At 38.2% G+C, this 14,807-nt stretch overlaps 1 protein-coding gene across 1 annotated transcript in view; it reads left to right on the top strand.

Annotated features, from left to right (window-relative positions):
- The window catches only part of KITLG (KIT ligand), a 56,724-nt gene that overhangs the window by 14,521 nt on the left and 27,396 nt on the right, over nt 1–14,807 (top strand). Inside the window, exon 2 of the mRNA XM_064702036.1 lies at nt 11,220–11,333. Within this exon, the coding sequence (XP_064558106.1) occupies nt 11,220–11,333 (114 nt within the window). The remainder of the gene's footprint in view (nt 1–11,219; nt 11,334–14,807) is intronic.

The raw sequence follows: 14,807 nt of genomic DNA, 5'->3' as shown, positions 1-14,807 counted from the left end.
TTTAGGTTTAAAATAATGTTTATAAAAGCATCTTTTGAATTCTGAAAGGATAAATAACAGTTTTTGTTACTTATGTTTAAAATTTTAGGTGTCACTACTGATGATAGAAGGAAACCTAAAATATCTGTTATTTATTTCCCAAGAGATCCAAGATTTAACACAGCTGTAGAGCAGAATGACCTTCTTTCATCACTGTTGCAGTTGGTGTTGAAACTTTCACCACAGGCCTGGCGAACTGATTTGTTCATTGTTTTATATTTTTAAATCTCTTTGTCCTGATTTGAGCAGGGATGGAGGTAATTTTCTTCCTAATAGCTGGTATAGTGTTGTGTTTTGGATTTAGCATGAGAATAATGCTGATGACATGCCGAGATTTTTAGTTGTTAAGTAGAGCTTGCCCGAAGTCAAAGACTTCTCAGCTTCTCATGCCCTGCCAGTGAGAAGGCTGGAGGGGCACAAGAATCTGGAGGGAACGTGGTCAGGGCAGGTGACCCAAACTGGCCAGAGGGATATTCCATGGCATGTGGCATCATGCTCACCAGTACATGGGGGAAAGCTGGCTGGGGGCCACTGCTGCTTGGGAACGGGCAGGTCAGCAGGTGGGGAGCGCTTGAATTGTGCATCACTAGTTTTGTATATTACTATTATTTTGTTGCTATTGTTACCATTATTATTTTCTTCTTTTTATGTCCCCTTAAAATATCTTGACTCAGCCTATGGGTTTTCTCACTTTTATTCTTCCAATTCTCTCCCAGATCCCACTGGGGAGGAAGACTGAATGAGCAGCTGTATAGTGCTTAGTTGCCTTCTGGGGTTAAACCACAGATACAAAATACAAAATCACTTTCCTCACCAACATACATGTTACATCATAATTTGGAAAGTTCTCAACTGGGGCTTTTGGGGGAATCAAAGCGAAAACTTTTTATTTCCTGTTTCAAACCTTTTTAAGTTGATGCAGGTGCTGCTGTCTGGAATATATCCAAAGAAGCCAGCTTTTGTGAAAAGTAGATTGGATATACTTTTTATGTCAACAGTTACTTATCAATGGGAGAAACTGCTCTGACTAATGAAGAGAGATCCCATTGAAAGGTTGCTTGACTTAGTGTTGGTTTGTTTGTCTTCAGAAGCAACCACCTGGCTGGGTGCTGCACCCATTGAGACAGTTGTAACAATACTCAGTGAGAGTTAGGGCAATCCTATATTTACACTTTCTGGAGAGGAGAGTATGTGAAGCTAAGGTACTGTAGAAAGCAAATAAATAAAATTTGTAATCTGAGAAGAGGTAAGAGGGAAAATTTTGTTTATTTCCATGAGGTTTCGGGGGAGTTTATGTTGCTTTTTTGTCATGAAGCAATGAAAGTCAAATGGACTTTTTTATTATGCATAGCAAAGACTCAAATGGTAGGGTTGATTTTTATAAGTACATGAAGACAACACACCAGGAAGATGGGATCATGAATGCACAAACAAAGGAGCAGTGTTTCCATGAGAATGCATTGATATAAGCCACTGTCATTTACAAACCACTGTCACACTGGACAGTACCAGGCTTTTATTATCAGAACAGAAGATCTGGGATAATTTCCCAAGATTCACTTAAGATACTCTGTTCAGTTCTGAACACCTCACTACAAGGAAGACACTGAGGTGCTGGAGCATGTCCAGAGAAGGGCAGCAGAACTGGTGAAGGCTCTGGAGCGCAAGTCTTAAGAGAAACAGCTGAGGGAGCTGGGCAGCTGTTCTGCCTGGAGAAAAGGAAGCTCAGGAGAGTGATGAGCTCTCTACAGTGACCTGAAAAGAGTTCGTAGCCAGGTGAGAATTGTTCTCTTCTCCCAAGTAGAGCAATAGAACTAGAGGAAATGGCCTCAAGTTGTGCCATGGAGAGTTTAGATTGGACATTAGGAAAAATTTCTTCACCAAAATGGTGGCCAAGCACTGGCACGGGCTGCCCAGGGAAGTAGTTGAGTTATCAGGCCTGGAGGTATTTTAAAGATGTATAGATGTGATGCTTTGAGACATGATTTAGTGGTGGCAATGCTCAGTTAACAGTTGGACTTGATCCTAGAGGTATTTTCCAGCCTGAATGATTTTGTGAATATTCCCTCCAATCCCGCTTCACTCCACTCTTTCTATTTAGTTTTATCCAGTTATATTAAAAATACAAGCTATCTTATCAAAGGAGTGGGATACAAAAAAATTGAATCTGGACCCTATGTATCCCAGGGGTTACCTGAAGCCCACGGTGTCTTTGAAAACTGATACCAGCTGTGGCGTGGGGCAGATAAAGTTACTGAAGAGATTTGTGCTCCAAGAATACCAATCTTGTGAATGTCTGTCAAGGAGGACTGGCTAGACCTATCCCTGTATGTTGGAATTCAGGTTAGTAATATCATTTGCCTTGAGTAGCAGATGATGCCAAAGCCATTCTGAATGGACTGCAGAGGACCACATTTGCACATACTGGTCATGAGACCTTCTCAGTGAGAGAGGGACTGAGGAAAGCTTCTGGGGCTGGATCCCATGATCTTTATCATGATAAAAACCATTAACACAAACTCTATTTCCTCACCTTATTCTGAGGGTTCTTGTAGACCACTAATGTAGACAGCAACTATAAAAAGTCTGGAAATGAAAAGTCTTACAATATGTAGTACAATACTGATGTGAAAAATTGTCATCCATCAGCACTGTCAAAGCTTATACTGGTGTTGGCATATCAAAGAGCTCCAAACAGTGTTCTTTAATCACAGCTAAGCTTGTAATTATAAAAATGTAATACAGTTAAGGTAGGAGCTTGAAACACAGTCTCGACTATACTGGCATCTAATTTCGGTCTGTGTTCACCAATTACCCTTTTGTAACGAGATCCCATATCAAGCAGGTCAGAGAAATTAGTTCTGGATTTATATCTCTATAAAGATACAGCCTATCAGGGATGTTATCAAAAAAATTCTGAGTCCAGAAACAGAACAGTGGCTTTCTGAGAATGCCTTTGGTTTAAAACCAAGTTGACAATTCTGTGATTTAAATTTTGAAAATCATCCCCTGCTTATATAAAAAAGTATGAAAGAATTCAAAAGAAAGAAAAAAAAGTGCCCAAATTCTTTTTAATTTTTATAAGTATTTTTTCCCTGATGTTTGCTTTCCACAGGCTTGAGCATGAACTGAAAATTCTTCAGATTAATAATTAATTAATTAATGCAGTTTATTATCTAGCAAAGTTTCTGTGCATGAAAGACTAAGAATCCACTTAACATTTTTTGCTTCGTACTAAGAATGATATGGGAGGACATTTTCATCATGTACATGAGTTCTGGTGTGTGCCAAGTATCAAAATAGCTGTTTTCACTTTTCTGATTATTTTATTTATTTTAATTTATTTTGCCAGTGTAATAGTTCTTCCAACCCAAACAACATATAATTTGTAGCAGATGGTAAGAATTAAAGATCCAGTACAGAATTTCTATAACAAGTCTTATTTCCTTTTCTTTACTGGTGCTTAAAAGTCTAAGATTAAAGAAGATTGCTTGGTACATATTTTCATTAAAATTCAAAAGAATATTTAATATAGTGGGGGTTTTTTTTGCATGAATTTGGCAAACAAGCAAGACCTCTGAAATAGATCTTTAGAAAAAAATGTTTAATTAAGTATTTTATCCTAAAGACTGTCTTTTCATTCCCTGAGGAAGACAGATCATCCACCTCCATATAGTGTGGGGAGCTTTTCCTCCCTGCAAAGATAATTTTATCTTATGTTGCCTTCCCTTTTAAATTGCTTAAAAATGCCATTGGGTCTATGCTAGAATTCTGTAAGTTCCCAGTAGGGGAAAAAAAAAGATTACTTCCTCTTTGAAGTTTGTGGGAGGTTTTGTTGAGTCAACTGAAGTCTGGTTGTCTGCTAATTTCTATTTTGATTGTGCATGTATTTGGATCCCAGTGCTTTTTTTACAGGACAAGAAATTATTGGCCTTTATCACTCTATAGACAGAAAGATGAAAAATTTCAGTATCAATCCCGGATGTTTGCTATGGAATTTTACAAGAAGTGGAAAGGGAAATCTCTCTTGCCAGTACACATGTCCTAAAAAGACTGCTAAGTGCAGGACCTCTGGAGATCCTGATAATCTCTGATTCTGATTTTATAGGAAGATTTTTTTCAAATTATAGAAGTTTTTAAATTCTTATCCTTTCTTCCAGCTGAAATACTTCTGTCCTTTAAATCTCCTGGCTCTTTCACTGAACTAGAATGCCACCTGATGGATTATTATCAGTAAATATTTATTCAGACACTTTTAACACGAGTTCCAGAGGCAACATTCATGTATAATTACCTGTCTCTTGGTAACTTCACTTCCCAGTACTTGGGAACTAAACAAACTGGCTGCCATCCAGGACAAGTTTAGGATGCATGGAAACTGCCTGAATCCCTGATTGTCAAGTGAGATTAAAGAGTGGACAAAATTTATTATGGATCAGATTACATTTTTAAAGAACCAGAGCTTATATTTTTAGAACAGCCAAATATTTTGCAATGGTATCATTATAGAGATTGGAAATAAATATGTTAATTTACACATTAAAAAGACTTTTTTGTAGTTTACTGAATGTAATTGCAAAATACCTGAATTGCATTGATTTGCAAAGCAAACTCTCTATCACTTTACAGTTCTTGCTTATCACATCCATCTTGGTTTCAGCTGAAATACACAAACCACACTCAGCAGGAGTTTGGGTGTTCCCTACCAAGTGTGCAGTAGCACATTGGCTGGAGCAGCCACCTACTTCTGTCAAGAAGAGCTGCAAGGGGTAGAGGATAATAGCAGTTGGCCTGAGGTCATATGAAATGAAGTTGGCATATAGTCTTAAGCAGCTTCCCAGTTTTCCCAAGGTCTGGATGGTGGGAAAGAATGGTGTGACTCATCATTTTCTCAGCACTGTAAAGACTACATATCTTAAATTTGTCTGATTCAGGAAATAGATGTGAATAACTTGGCAGAGCTAGAGAATGGTTTCTCCTTACAGCTGAAAAAGAAAAATATTGGAGAAAAAGTAGTTCTGCATTAGCACTTAACAGGTTTGGGACTGCCTTTTATCCATTGACCTGAATAAAATTATTTCCAGTTCATTAAGAGTGTACCTTAGGAAGGGAATTGGCCTATAAGCATCTGAATACAGCAACTGGCTTTGCAAAAGCAATTTGTTTTGCTTCTGCACATATGGCTGGTGGAGTCTAGCAAGTTCCACTTTAACATTCTGCCACCAAATGAACAGTTAGATGAAAACTCCCATTCTTGTGGTCACACAAGTGAGTGCAAAGACATTCTAGGAGTCTCCTGTGGATATACACCTGAGTGTAAAGTGTGGGGGATGAGCTTCTAGGGTTGGGAAAGTTATAGAAAGGCAAATACAGTATTGCCACAAAAAGATCAAACAGCTATGAAAGAAGCTTGCCTGTTGAACTCATTTGAATGTAGGTAGCAATGGCATCTCTCCCTGCTTATATTTGTAGCATGAACTTGCTAATTTCCTTCCCCCTAACCCCTTGAAATACCCTCATGTTATGTATTTTAGATATTATGTGCAGAACTGAGTAGAAAATATACTGTGTTTTGTAAACAACCAAATATATGTTAAAATATTTTGTGTCCAAAACATTCTAAAACTTACTTTGGAAAAGAGTTGTTATTAGTATTTTTATAGTCTGTGTTTAAATCAAAATGCAGAAAAATATCTCTGACACTCTCTGTTGCTTACTTTTACCATTATACTCCTTACTACACATCATTGTTAAAAAAATAAAGAGTGGTATCAGTCACTAGAAAAGTATGTATCTGGATTTTGTAATCATAACAAAGCATGGAGGGTGTGATCCAGAGATTTTTAGGTGTCTCATCACTGCAGAGTGACTCACTGAGCTGGAGTTATGCATTTTGTTCATTGGACTGCCAAAAGGTTGTTCAAGAAAACCCACAAGTTGACTGGGGAGCTTCGCAGAAGTTAGGGTGCCCAGATGGAAGAGCATGTGTGAGACAAGGATACACACAGACATGGTGATGTCTGCTCAGTGAACATGTCTATTTTTCTACATATTGGCTTGACAATGTAAAATGCATATGTTGTGAAAAATTCGGGTCGGGAGTACCAGTGTACCCCTCTTTTTCCCCTTTTACCCAGGAAGCCATAATAGACAGGAAATCAGCTCTAGAAGTGTAGGTGTGGCACTTGGGGACGTGGTCTGCTGGTGGATTTGGCTGTGCTGGGTTTATGGTTGGACTTGATGATCTAAGAGGTCTTTTCCAACCTAAATGAATCTATGATTCCATGGTAATTACAAGGTAGATATATCAGAGAATCCCAGCTCACCTCCCGTGAGTTGGAATGACCTTGGTTGCAGGAAATGTAACCCAGGTCTGCCACTCAGAGAGAACCCCAGTTGATAGGCTGTTGTATTTGGTGAGACTAGGGCCATTTTTGGTGGTCAGGGGGTGTACACTAGACTTAATCCTTAACTATGCTTTATTCAGCAGTGCTTCTTTCAGCTACTCTGAAGTGATTTCCTGGGTACTTGAGAATGTGCAGGGGACATCGCCTGTTCCAAATGTGCTTGCCAAGTACTTCATTGTTCCAGAACTAGGTGGTCTTAAGTGGGTGACTTCTTTTTCCACACTTAACTCGCTTTTTTGGGGGCTTGAGCAATGTTTAGTACTCTAAGCAGTATTTAGGTATGGCCATGTTGGGTATTTAAGTTAGCACTGCCATTTGCAGGTGTGAAGGTGTCACTGAATACCATGGAAATTGTAATTGGATTACATTCTGTATAAATGCTCTTCTTTCATTTAAAGATTTTTCTATTCTGGCAGTTAATTTCTTAATTGGTTTAAGACAGTTCTTCCATGACTTTAATTATTTAATCTCTGTCACAGCTAGATAACTAAATAGACCTAGGAAAGAATTACCGTGCTTCTATGCATCTGGATGCTTTGTGGTTTAAAAAAAATAGCAAAGAAATATATTTTCTTGCTATTTACATTTTCTCTATATCTTCTTACAAAAGGTTTTTCAAGGCATAAGTATGAACATTGAGTTACCTGTCCATGATTGACCAACCAGGGTTGTCTGGGGCAGAAGTTCACAAGCTGTGTCTCAGCAAAGCAGCATGTGAACACTGTCTGAGGGGCCAATATTGAAAGATGTTCCTACTCCAATGTTAACAGAAGTGGAAAATAAACTTGGGATACCTAGCCCAGGGTGAACATTGTTCCATGTTGTCAGCTAACCTTCTTCAGCTGTGGCTTGGTTGTGATTAATTGGGTGATTTGCTCAGGAAACTGGGCAGAAAAATTCCATGGCTAATATGATTTGAATACAAGAAATTTTAAACTGGAGAACCCATTCATCTGTGTAGTTACTGCCTCTCCCTGTGCTTAATGCTTTTTTTGTGGTTTGCTATTTGCTTTTTTTAAATGTCTTCAGCCTTCTTGTGATTAGAAGTGTTATCCGGACAAACTAGAAATTTGGGAATGTCCAGACTTTCCAAAGTATGGTTTATGTAGCAATGTGGTATTCCCCTTGCGGCTTCCCTCTTAAGGAATTAGCTGAACATTAACATGATTGAATATCTTTCATAGCATACTGTGAAAGAGATGTTAAACCACTCACTCAGCAGCCTTTGTCAACAGTTCAGATTGTAAATGAAGTGATTAAATGAAAAGGATGTTGATTTACAGCTGAAAGGGTGGTCTTCCACACATTGGATCACTAGCTGAGCTTCTTAAATGCTGTTTGCTGAAACTCTAGATTGTGGCTTCCAAGCAATAGTGCAAATCATTTGCAGAATAAACAAATGAGTGTACTTGAAATCCTTAGTTTTAATTATCCTTTTGAGTCTCATCATTATTTTTTTCCCTTTGCACAAACTTAAATATTCAGTATTTAGAGATTTCAGAATCTAAAGACAATTGAATAATTTTTGAGCCAAAAATAGGAAGAGGCGCTTTGGTACACTTTGGAGGTCTGCCTCCAGTCTGCTATATGTCTTCAGTTTAATGCTAATAAATGATGTGTGATTAAATTCTTAGGCCAGCTTTGAACAGTCCCATGTTAACTTAGGGGTAATTAAATATGGAAATTTGTTATGAGTGCTGTGTAGGTAACTTTTATTTATGCTTAGTAAAGTATAAAATGGGCATCTCTATTTAGAAAGCTATTGTTTAAGGTTCCCATTTGTTCTGTCCTTAATTTAATTCAGTCTATTCAAGTTTTGCTCAAACAGCAGGTTTGGTCATTAGTAAATAACACAAAAATAGCTCAACCCTTTCATCTGTACAGTCCTTACATATAGTGTGCCTGAAGGCATGCGTAATGTAAATATTTTGTAAGTGCAAATAATTAAAAGATTTTGTATAATAGACATGTTAAAACTAGCAGTATTTTGAAGATTTTTTAGTTCCTGTTGGATGACACAGGGAGAAAATAACCAAGAAAAAACCTCAAATAATCTCAAAATTTGCAAATCATTTGGTTTTAATAGCAGTTATAAAATTATTATGCTTTTAAATCCCATCCATTTTTACATAGGAGAAAAAGTATTATTTATTTACATATTTATATAATGTACAGTGATTTTTAAACTTCATGTACAAAAATATTATTTATTTACATAATTATATAATATATAGTGATTTTAAACTTCAGAAGTACAAAAATTGACAAGGTGCATCAAAGTTCTGCTTTTATTTGGAGTGCACTACAGTGTTTATTAATATTACTTAGCTGATCTGCTGATAAAACATTTCTAGTTAAAGAATTTTGTTACTTTTTTAATTATTAGACTGTTGCACTGAGCATCATCCTATGACCATGACACAGTTCAGTAAAAACTTCCATCTTTACATACTAATCAATACTAAGGAATCCAATAAAGAAATTGTCAGTTCCTGGTGTAAACTCTATCTCCAACGAAGATATCAGGGAAAAGTCCCTGCCACTGTAACTGCTAATGCACTGGTTTACTCCAAAGGTTGAACTACTCAGATTTTGTTCTTGAAAGCAGTACAGTTATCATTATAGTTATAATATAGTTGCAGTATATAGTTGTCATTAACTTCTTGCCTTTTTTACTGCAATTCATTTCCAAAAATTGTGAATGAGGAGGTAGCCTGTTAACTTGAGGTCACCTTTTGTTTCCTCTGTGATTCTGGAGCTTATGAAGGAAAGGAAGACGTTTCTCTTGATCACTTGAAATCAGTTATTAAACAGCTTTGAGCTCTACTACACTGCAAGGAGATCTCAAAGGTCCTTTCTAAAACTAGCAGCATCTTTGCATTTTCCCAGAGCTCAAATTGTTTGTATATATATAAAAGCAAAGCTTTCTGTAGCTTAAAACACAGACATTTTGTAAGATGGACTATTAATTATTCTCAATCCTTCACCTTGGTAATTATTCTCAGTAATTATTTGTACAAATATTAAAATAAAATTATTTCTAAATACTAGTTTTGTTGAAGCAAGAGACATTCTCAAAAGACATGCATATTGTAAATGCACTTTGCTCAGAATACTTTTGGTTTCTTTCTCTGTGGTGTCTGAGAGTACAGTTTAGGGGAAGGCAAGTGCAGGCTGCACTGAAATCAGCAGCCCTGGTTTGCCTCATCTTTGACAGAGTATTTCAGCTGTGTCAGTTACGTGGATCAGAAAGCTGAAAAATACTACAGGAAAGCAAAAATGGAAGTTGTCTGCCTGGTACAACTGACTAAAACCATCTCTGCCAGTGCAGGGGGAGGGGAAGCTGGATTGTCTTTTTTACCAGCTGCCCATGCTGGTTTTACCTAAATATGTCAGGAAGCTGTATTCTAAGAAAGCAAACGACCAGTTTTACTTGTAGGATAGATACAAGATTTAAGAGATAAAAGATACAAGAAAGAGATTACTCTTGTCATTTAACAGTTCTTTTAGCTAAAGTGCCTAGCACTGTTCTGTCAAGTTTATGAAATTCCTGAGCAACCTTTATTATCATTCTTTCTTAGGCCCTCTATATTACTATAATGATGCATCTTTTTAATCTGTGATTTTTCTCTTGCTTTCCTAGAGAATTGTGTCGCAGTTGTTTCATTTGCTTTGCTCATAAATTGAAAGGCTGGAGAGCACATGAAGGCGAGTGTGGAAGCTGGAGTTCTCTACCTGTCACACAGAACAGACGGGGCTGAGCTGTGTCTTAGTTTGTGCAAAAGCAAATCCTGATCTCAGTCCTGCCCTTATGGAGGCTGAGGAGCCTGCACAGGCAAATTCCATACTTGCCGTAAATGTACACCATCATCGGCTTTTGCTGACAGCTTCAGTCAGCTGGCAGAAGAAGCTTCACAACCCGAGGCAACTTTTGATTATCCATAACTTAAATGCTTTAACATTCTGGAACTAGGGATCTGCAGCTTAAACTTGGCACAGGGCTCTGTGGGAAACCAGCGAAGCACAAGGAACAACAGAAGGCGAGGAAGTTCAGGCAGTGTAGCCAAGGAGACACCCAGGTGCATCGCAGCTAGTTATCTGGTGCTTTTCTTGCGAGTCTCACAAGCCTGTGTCAGTACATTGCATTGCTGTTTCCAGCAGGATTTAGGAGGGGAATGTAGTGCCAAAGCCAAGCTGGCACTTCTGAGAGGCCAGAGCACGTCACTTGGAGAAGATGTACTGTATTGCTGCTTGAGATGTCAGTACTTGGGCAGAGTCCAGCTGTGGGTTTGCTTGCAGTTTAAGTACTCAAATGAAATGGCTGTGATTACGAACCTTCTCCTTTTGTCTTGATCTACTCTAGTATAATTTTGTTCCTTATAATTTATCACATTAGAGCCACAGATCTGTCAAGTGAATGACAAGTATACAATCAATTGTATTTTGATGATAGAGATTTGTATCTTTCTCTTCCTTGCAAACTTTGCAAAAACCCAGCTAAGAATGATCCTGTGCAAGTAACCTAACGCCTCAATGAGGTTTTCCATTAACACTCTAAAGATACTTGCTTCCAGAAAAGATCAATTAAGTGCATTTTCATGGATTCCTGCCATGAAGATGATACTGTAATGGTGGTACAAGTATGCCTTTATGAAGGATAAAGAGTATTGTTGCCACTAGACAGCACATATGAAAAACATTACTGCAATCTCTCGTTGCTTCATATTTGGCAATTGCTTACTTGGGGTTTCTTATTTCTTCTTTACTAAACAGACTTGGATTATCACTTGCTTTTGTCTTCAACTCCTCCTACTTAATCCTCTTGTCAAAGCCCAGAGTTCCTGCGGGAATCCAGTCACAGATGATGTGAATGACATTGCAAAATTGGTAAGTACCTTTTATTTTACATTATTCATGTTAAAAAAAATTGTCAGTGTCTAAGGACACTTACATTTCTAAGCAAATTAGTAAGTCTGTATTGAAGCTAGGGCAATATTAAAAGAAAATCTATCAACATCTGTCACTTGAACAAAATCTTTTTTTGCAGTGAAAACAATTCCAGTGTTAATTGAAGAGATTACCTTGACCAAAATGGAGTGTATGTACATATGTAGTTTCCTGACTCCAAACTTCAGTATCAATTGCCAAAAATCTTTATTTCCTCAAACATTTTTTCAGAGCAGATTGTTCCCCATGCAGATGAAAGATTATTGTCTTTGTGTTACTGACTTGCATGGAGCAGGCTGGCAGCAAACAGAGCTGAACTGAAGCAGAGTCTTTACCTTGGGTGTATGAAATACAAGTGGCACACATAAAAATAGTGTGGTATTAGACATCATTGTAGCAGTCAAAGCAATAACAATTGAACAGGTTTTGCAGTCTTTGGGTGTGAGTGGGTTACACATGTTCTATGTTTCTCTGCTGGCTGTACACAGAAGTTGAAGTCTGAAAGACTCACAGCTTCATATAAAAACTAAATTCACTTAAGGAAATTTTAACTGTTACTTAACTTACCACTGCATTAACCTGAAAAACAGCATCTGCTTGTGAAGTCAATTGGTGTTTAGCTCCACTGAGGTTAATAATTATGCTGTTTTGCAGTAGTGCAGGATATAACACCAAGGTTTCTAAGAAATAATATATACTGAACACTTAGCAAGCATATCTTCATCTGCATATTGAATCTAGCTGAAAATTGTGGCTTCATTGTGGGAAAAAAGTTGCAACATCAGTGTTATTATTGTCAAACACTTATATTAAAACCCCTAGCATTTGCTGCCTGTGCAGTGTTCTTAACTTGTTTTTTGGTCCTTTTTATACACATTGGCACATAGTGTGAATCTCTAGGTGTGCTCTATAGTCCTACTTAAATGTTTAGTCCTTCAAATTAGTCCCTTTAGGCAGAATTTTGAAGTATTGGCATATTTATTCCAGATAATATTTCATCTCTTGGAAAAGTATTAAGCTTTGATGTAAACCTGTTGACAGCAAGCAAGAACAACAGAGTTCCTGTGAGGGCTGGTGAAATTGTGTAGCGCAGGGATAGTAATAAATTTATGTCAATTATGGGTCCTGAAAACAAATGCTTTAACTTTCCCTGTAGTATAACTTAAATTTCAAAATCATATAAATACAGATTACAAAAAATGTGCAAGCAGCTTGAACAATCACACTGTCCAGGTTACCCTGTTCTTCTGCTACTGTGGAGCTTGAGTAGAGTGGGGTTGGGCTGAGCTTCTTTGGACACTCCTCCATGAGGATGCTGTGTGGTCATTCTCCTGACTTAGACCCGTATCTTTCAGATCACCCTACAAATGCAAAATTGAGGTCAAGTTTCCAAACAAGTTCAAAGATACTTTGGGTTGGAGAAATAACAGACAGATGCAGACAGATGCAAAACATAGATCCTCTCTGTTTTGAGTTGCATGAGTTGTTTTGAGGAAAGCCTGTCTTCCTGTTTTGTCTGTGTTAATATTTGCAGAAATAATTTCAATGAAGTAACTTGAGAATTAAAAGGATAAGGTGAAAATAAGTTTAGTTCTATCAATTTAGCATAAGAACTCTTTGTTTCAATTAATGTGACTAAACTGCATGTTTATCCTTCTCTTTTGAAATTCTGGCAACTAGACATTGAGAACGAAAATTTAAAAATACATAATGAGGTTTAAAGTACTTTTAAAACAAAACTTTGTTAGCTGACAGTGTGAATATGAGGAGGGAGAAGCCTAAAGAGAATACTGACTGATCAATCTACTTTGTAGCAAGTATAGGGTTTTTTATGCTCTATGAACTATATCCTTAGTACCTATAAAAAGGACTCCAAAATGATATTACTTAAAAATATGGTTCAGGTGACCCTATAACTCTTGCAAATTGAAGTAAAAATTTTGTACCATTTCTGCTTTTTGAAACACCATATGCTCATTGAATTAAGGAGCAATATTCTGATGATGTGTGTCTTCAAAATTCAACCCTAACCCTTAGCCACTCCTCGTATGACTCACTCTCTTGACCCCTCCCCAGCTTTGCTGCCCTCCTCTGTTGTTCCTCTTGCAGTGAATGGCCCAGAACTGGACAAAGGACTTGAGCTCTGGCTTCACCAGTGCTTGTACAGGGAGACAAGCCCTGCCCTGGTCCTGCTGGCCACAGTATTGCTGACACAGACCAGGATACCAATGGCCTTCTTGGCCACCTGGGCACATGTTGGGTCATATTCAGCCAGCCCTCAACAAGCACCCCCAGGTCCTTTTCTTCCAGGCAGCCACTGCTCCCCTAGCCTGTAGCACAGGGTAGAGTTGTTGTGATGAGTGCAGACCTGCACTTTGCTTTACTGGACCTCAGACAACTGGTCCCAGTCGACTGATGGAGCCTGTCCAGCTCCCCCTGCAGAGCCTTCTTACTTTCCAGCAGATCAACTCTGCCACCCAGCTTAGTGACTGAGAGTGCTCTTGGTCTCCTTGTCCAGATAAAGACAATGAATAAACTGATACTGGCTGACCCCAATAATGAGCCCTGGGGAAGACTAATCACCACTTTGTTGTGGCATCATTCATCATCAGTCTCTGGCCCCAGCCATCCAGGCAGCTTTTACCCAGTGAAAGGTGTACTTGTCCAAAGCATGAGCTGCCAGCTTCTCCAGGAATATGCTGTGGGAGACAGTATCAAGGGTTTTACTGAAATTGAGGTAGACAACGTCCACAGTCTTTCCCTTTGTCTGGAGATTCTATGGGCCTCTAAGTAAGAGTTTTATTTCTTCACTCATCCAAAGAATCTACGCCTGCAAAACATAGGGTCTTTAATAAATATCCTTCTCTTTCACACTGAGAACAAATTGTAGCCCAGAGGATTTCACAGAAGTGTTATGTGTACAGTTATTTATTACTCATAGTTATTATGACGTCATTCACAAATTCTGTCACATTTGGACACAGTGATGTAAGCTTTATTCTCAGCCAGACTGTCATGTTCTTTAACCCTTTTTGTCCACATTTGTGAGTATAGCCCCATCTCTGTGTACAACAAACTATCTGTTCAGCGTTAGTGCACAAATCCCATCACTTAAGGATATTGGACTCTCTTTCTCCTGTCTCATCACAAATTATCAAGCATAACTGGTCTAGAGCCTAGCCTCAGTTTGGCATGAATCCTCCTCAGAGGCAGAGTATGATCTCTTTCATCTCCCCAAAATGTTAGTCTGTCCTGGGCTATTTCTCCTCACTCTAAAGTTACATCACCATGTCTCCCCAGCCACTCAGGTCTTCAGCAAAGGTGTCTGATTTGGCTCTTGATGTTTCACAGACCCTTCAAAGTTCACTTTTAAAACATTCATTGTTTTTCTTGTCATAATAGGAGAAAACTTTT

This window comes from Zonotrichia leucophrys, chromosome 1A, assembly GCF_028769735.1.
Source record: "Zonotrichia leucophrys gambelii isolate GWCS_2022_RI chromosome 1A, RI_Zleu_2.0, whole genome shotgun sequence".
In the NCBI taxonomy this organism is placed as follows: Eukaryota; Metazoa; Chordata; class Aves; order Passeriformes; family Passerellidae; genus Zonotrichia; species Zonotrichia leucophrys.
This window is presented reverse-complemented; position numbering and strand designations above follow the sequence as displayed.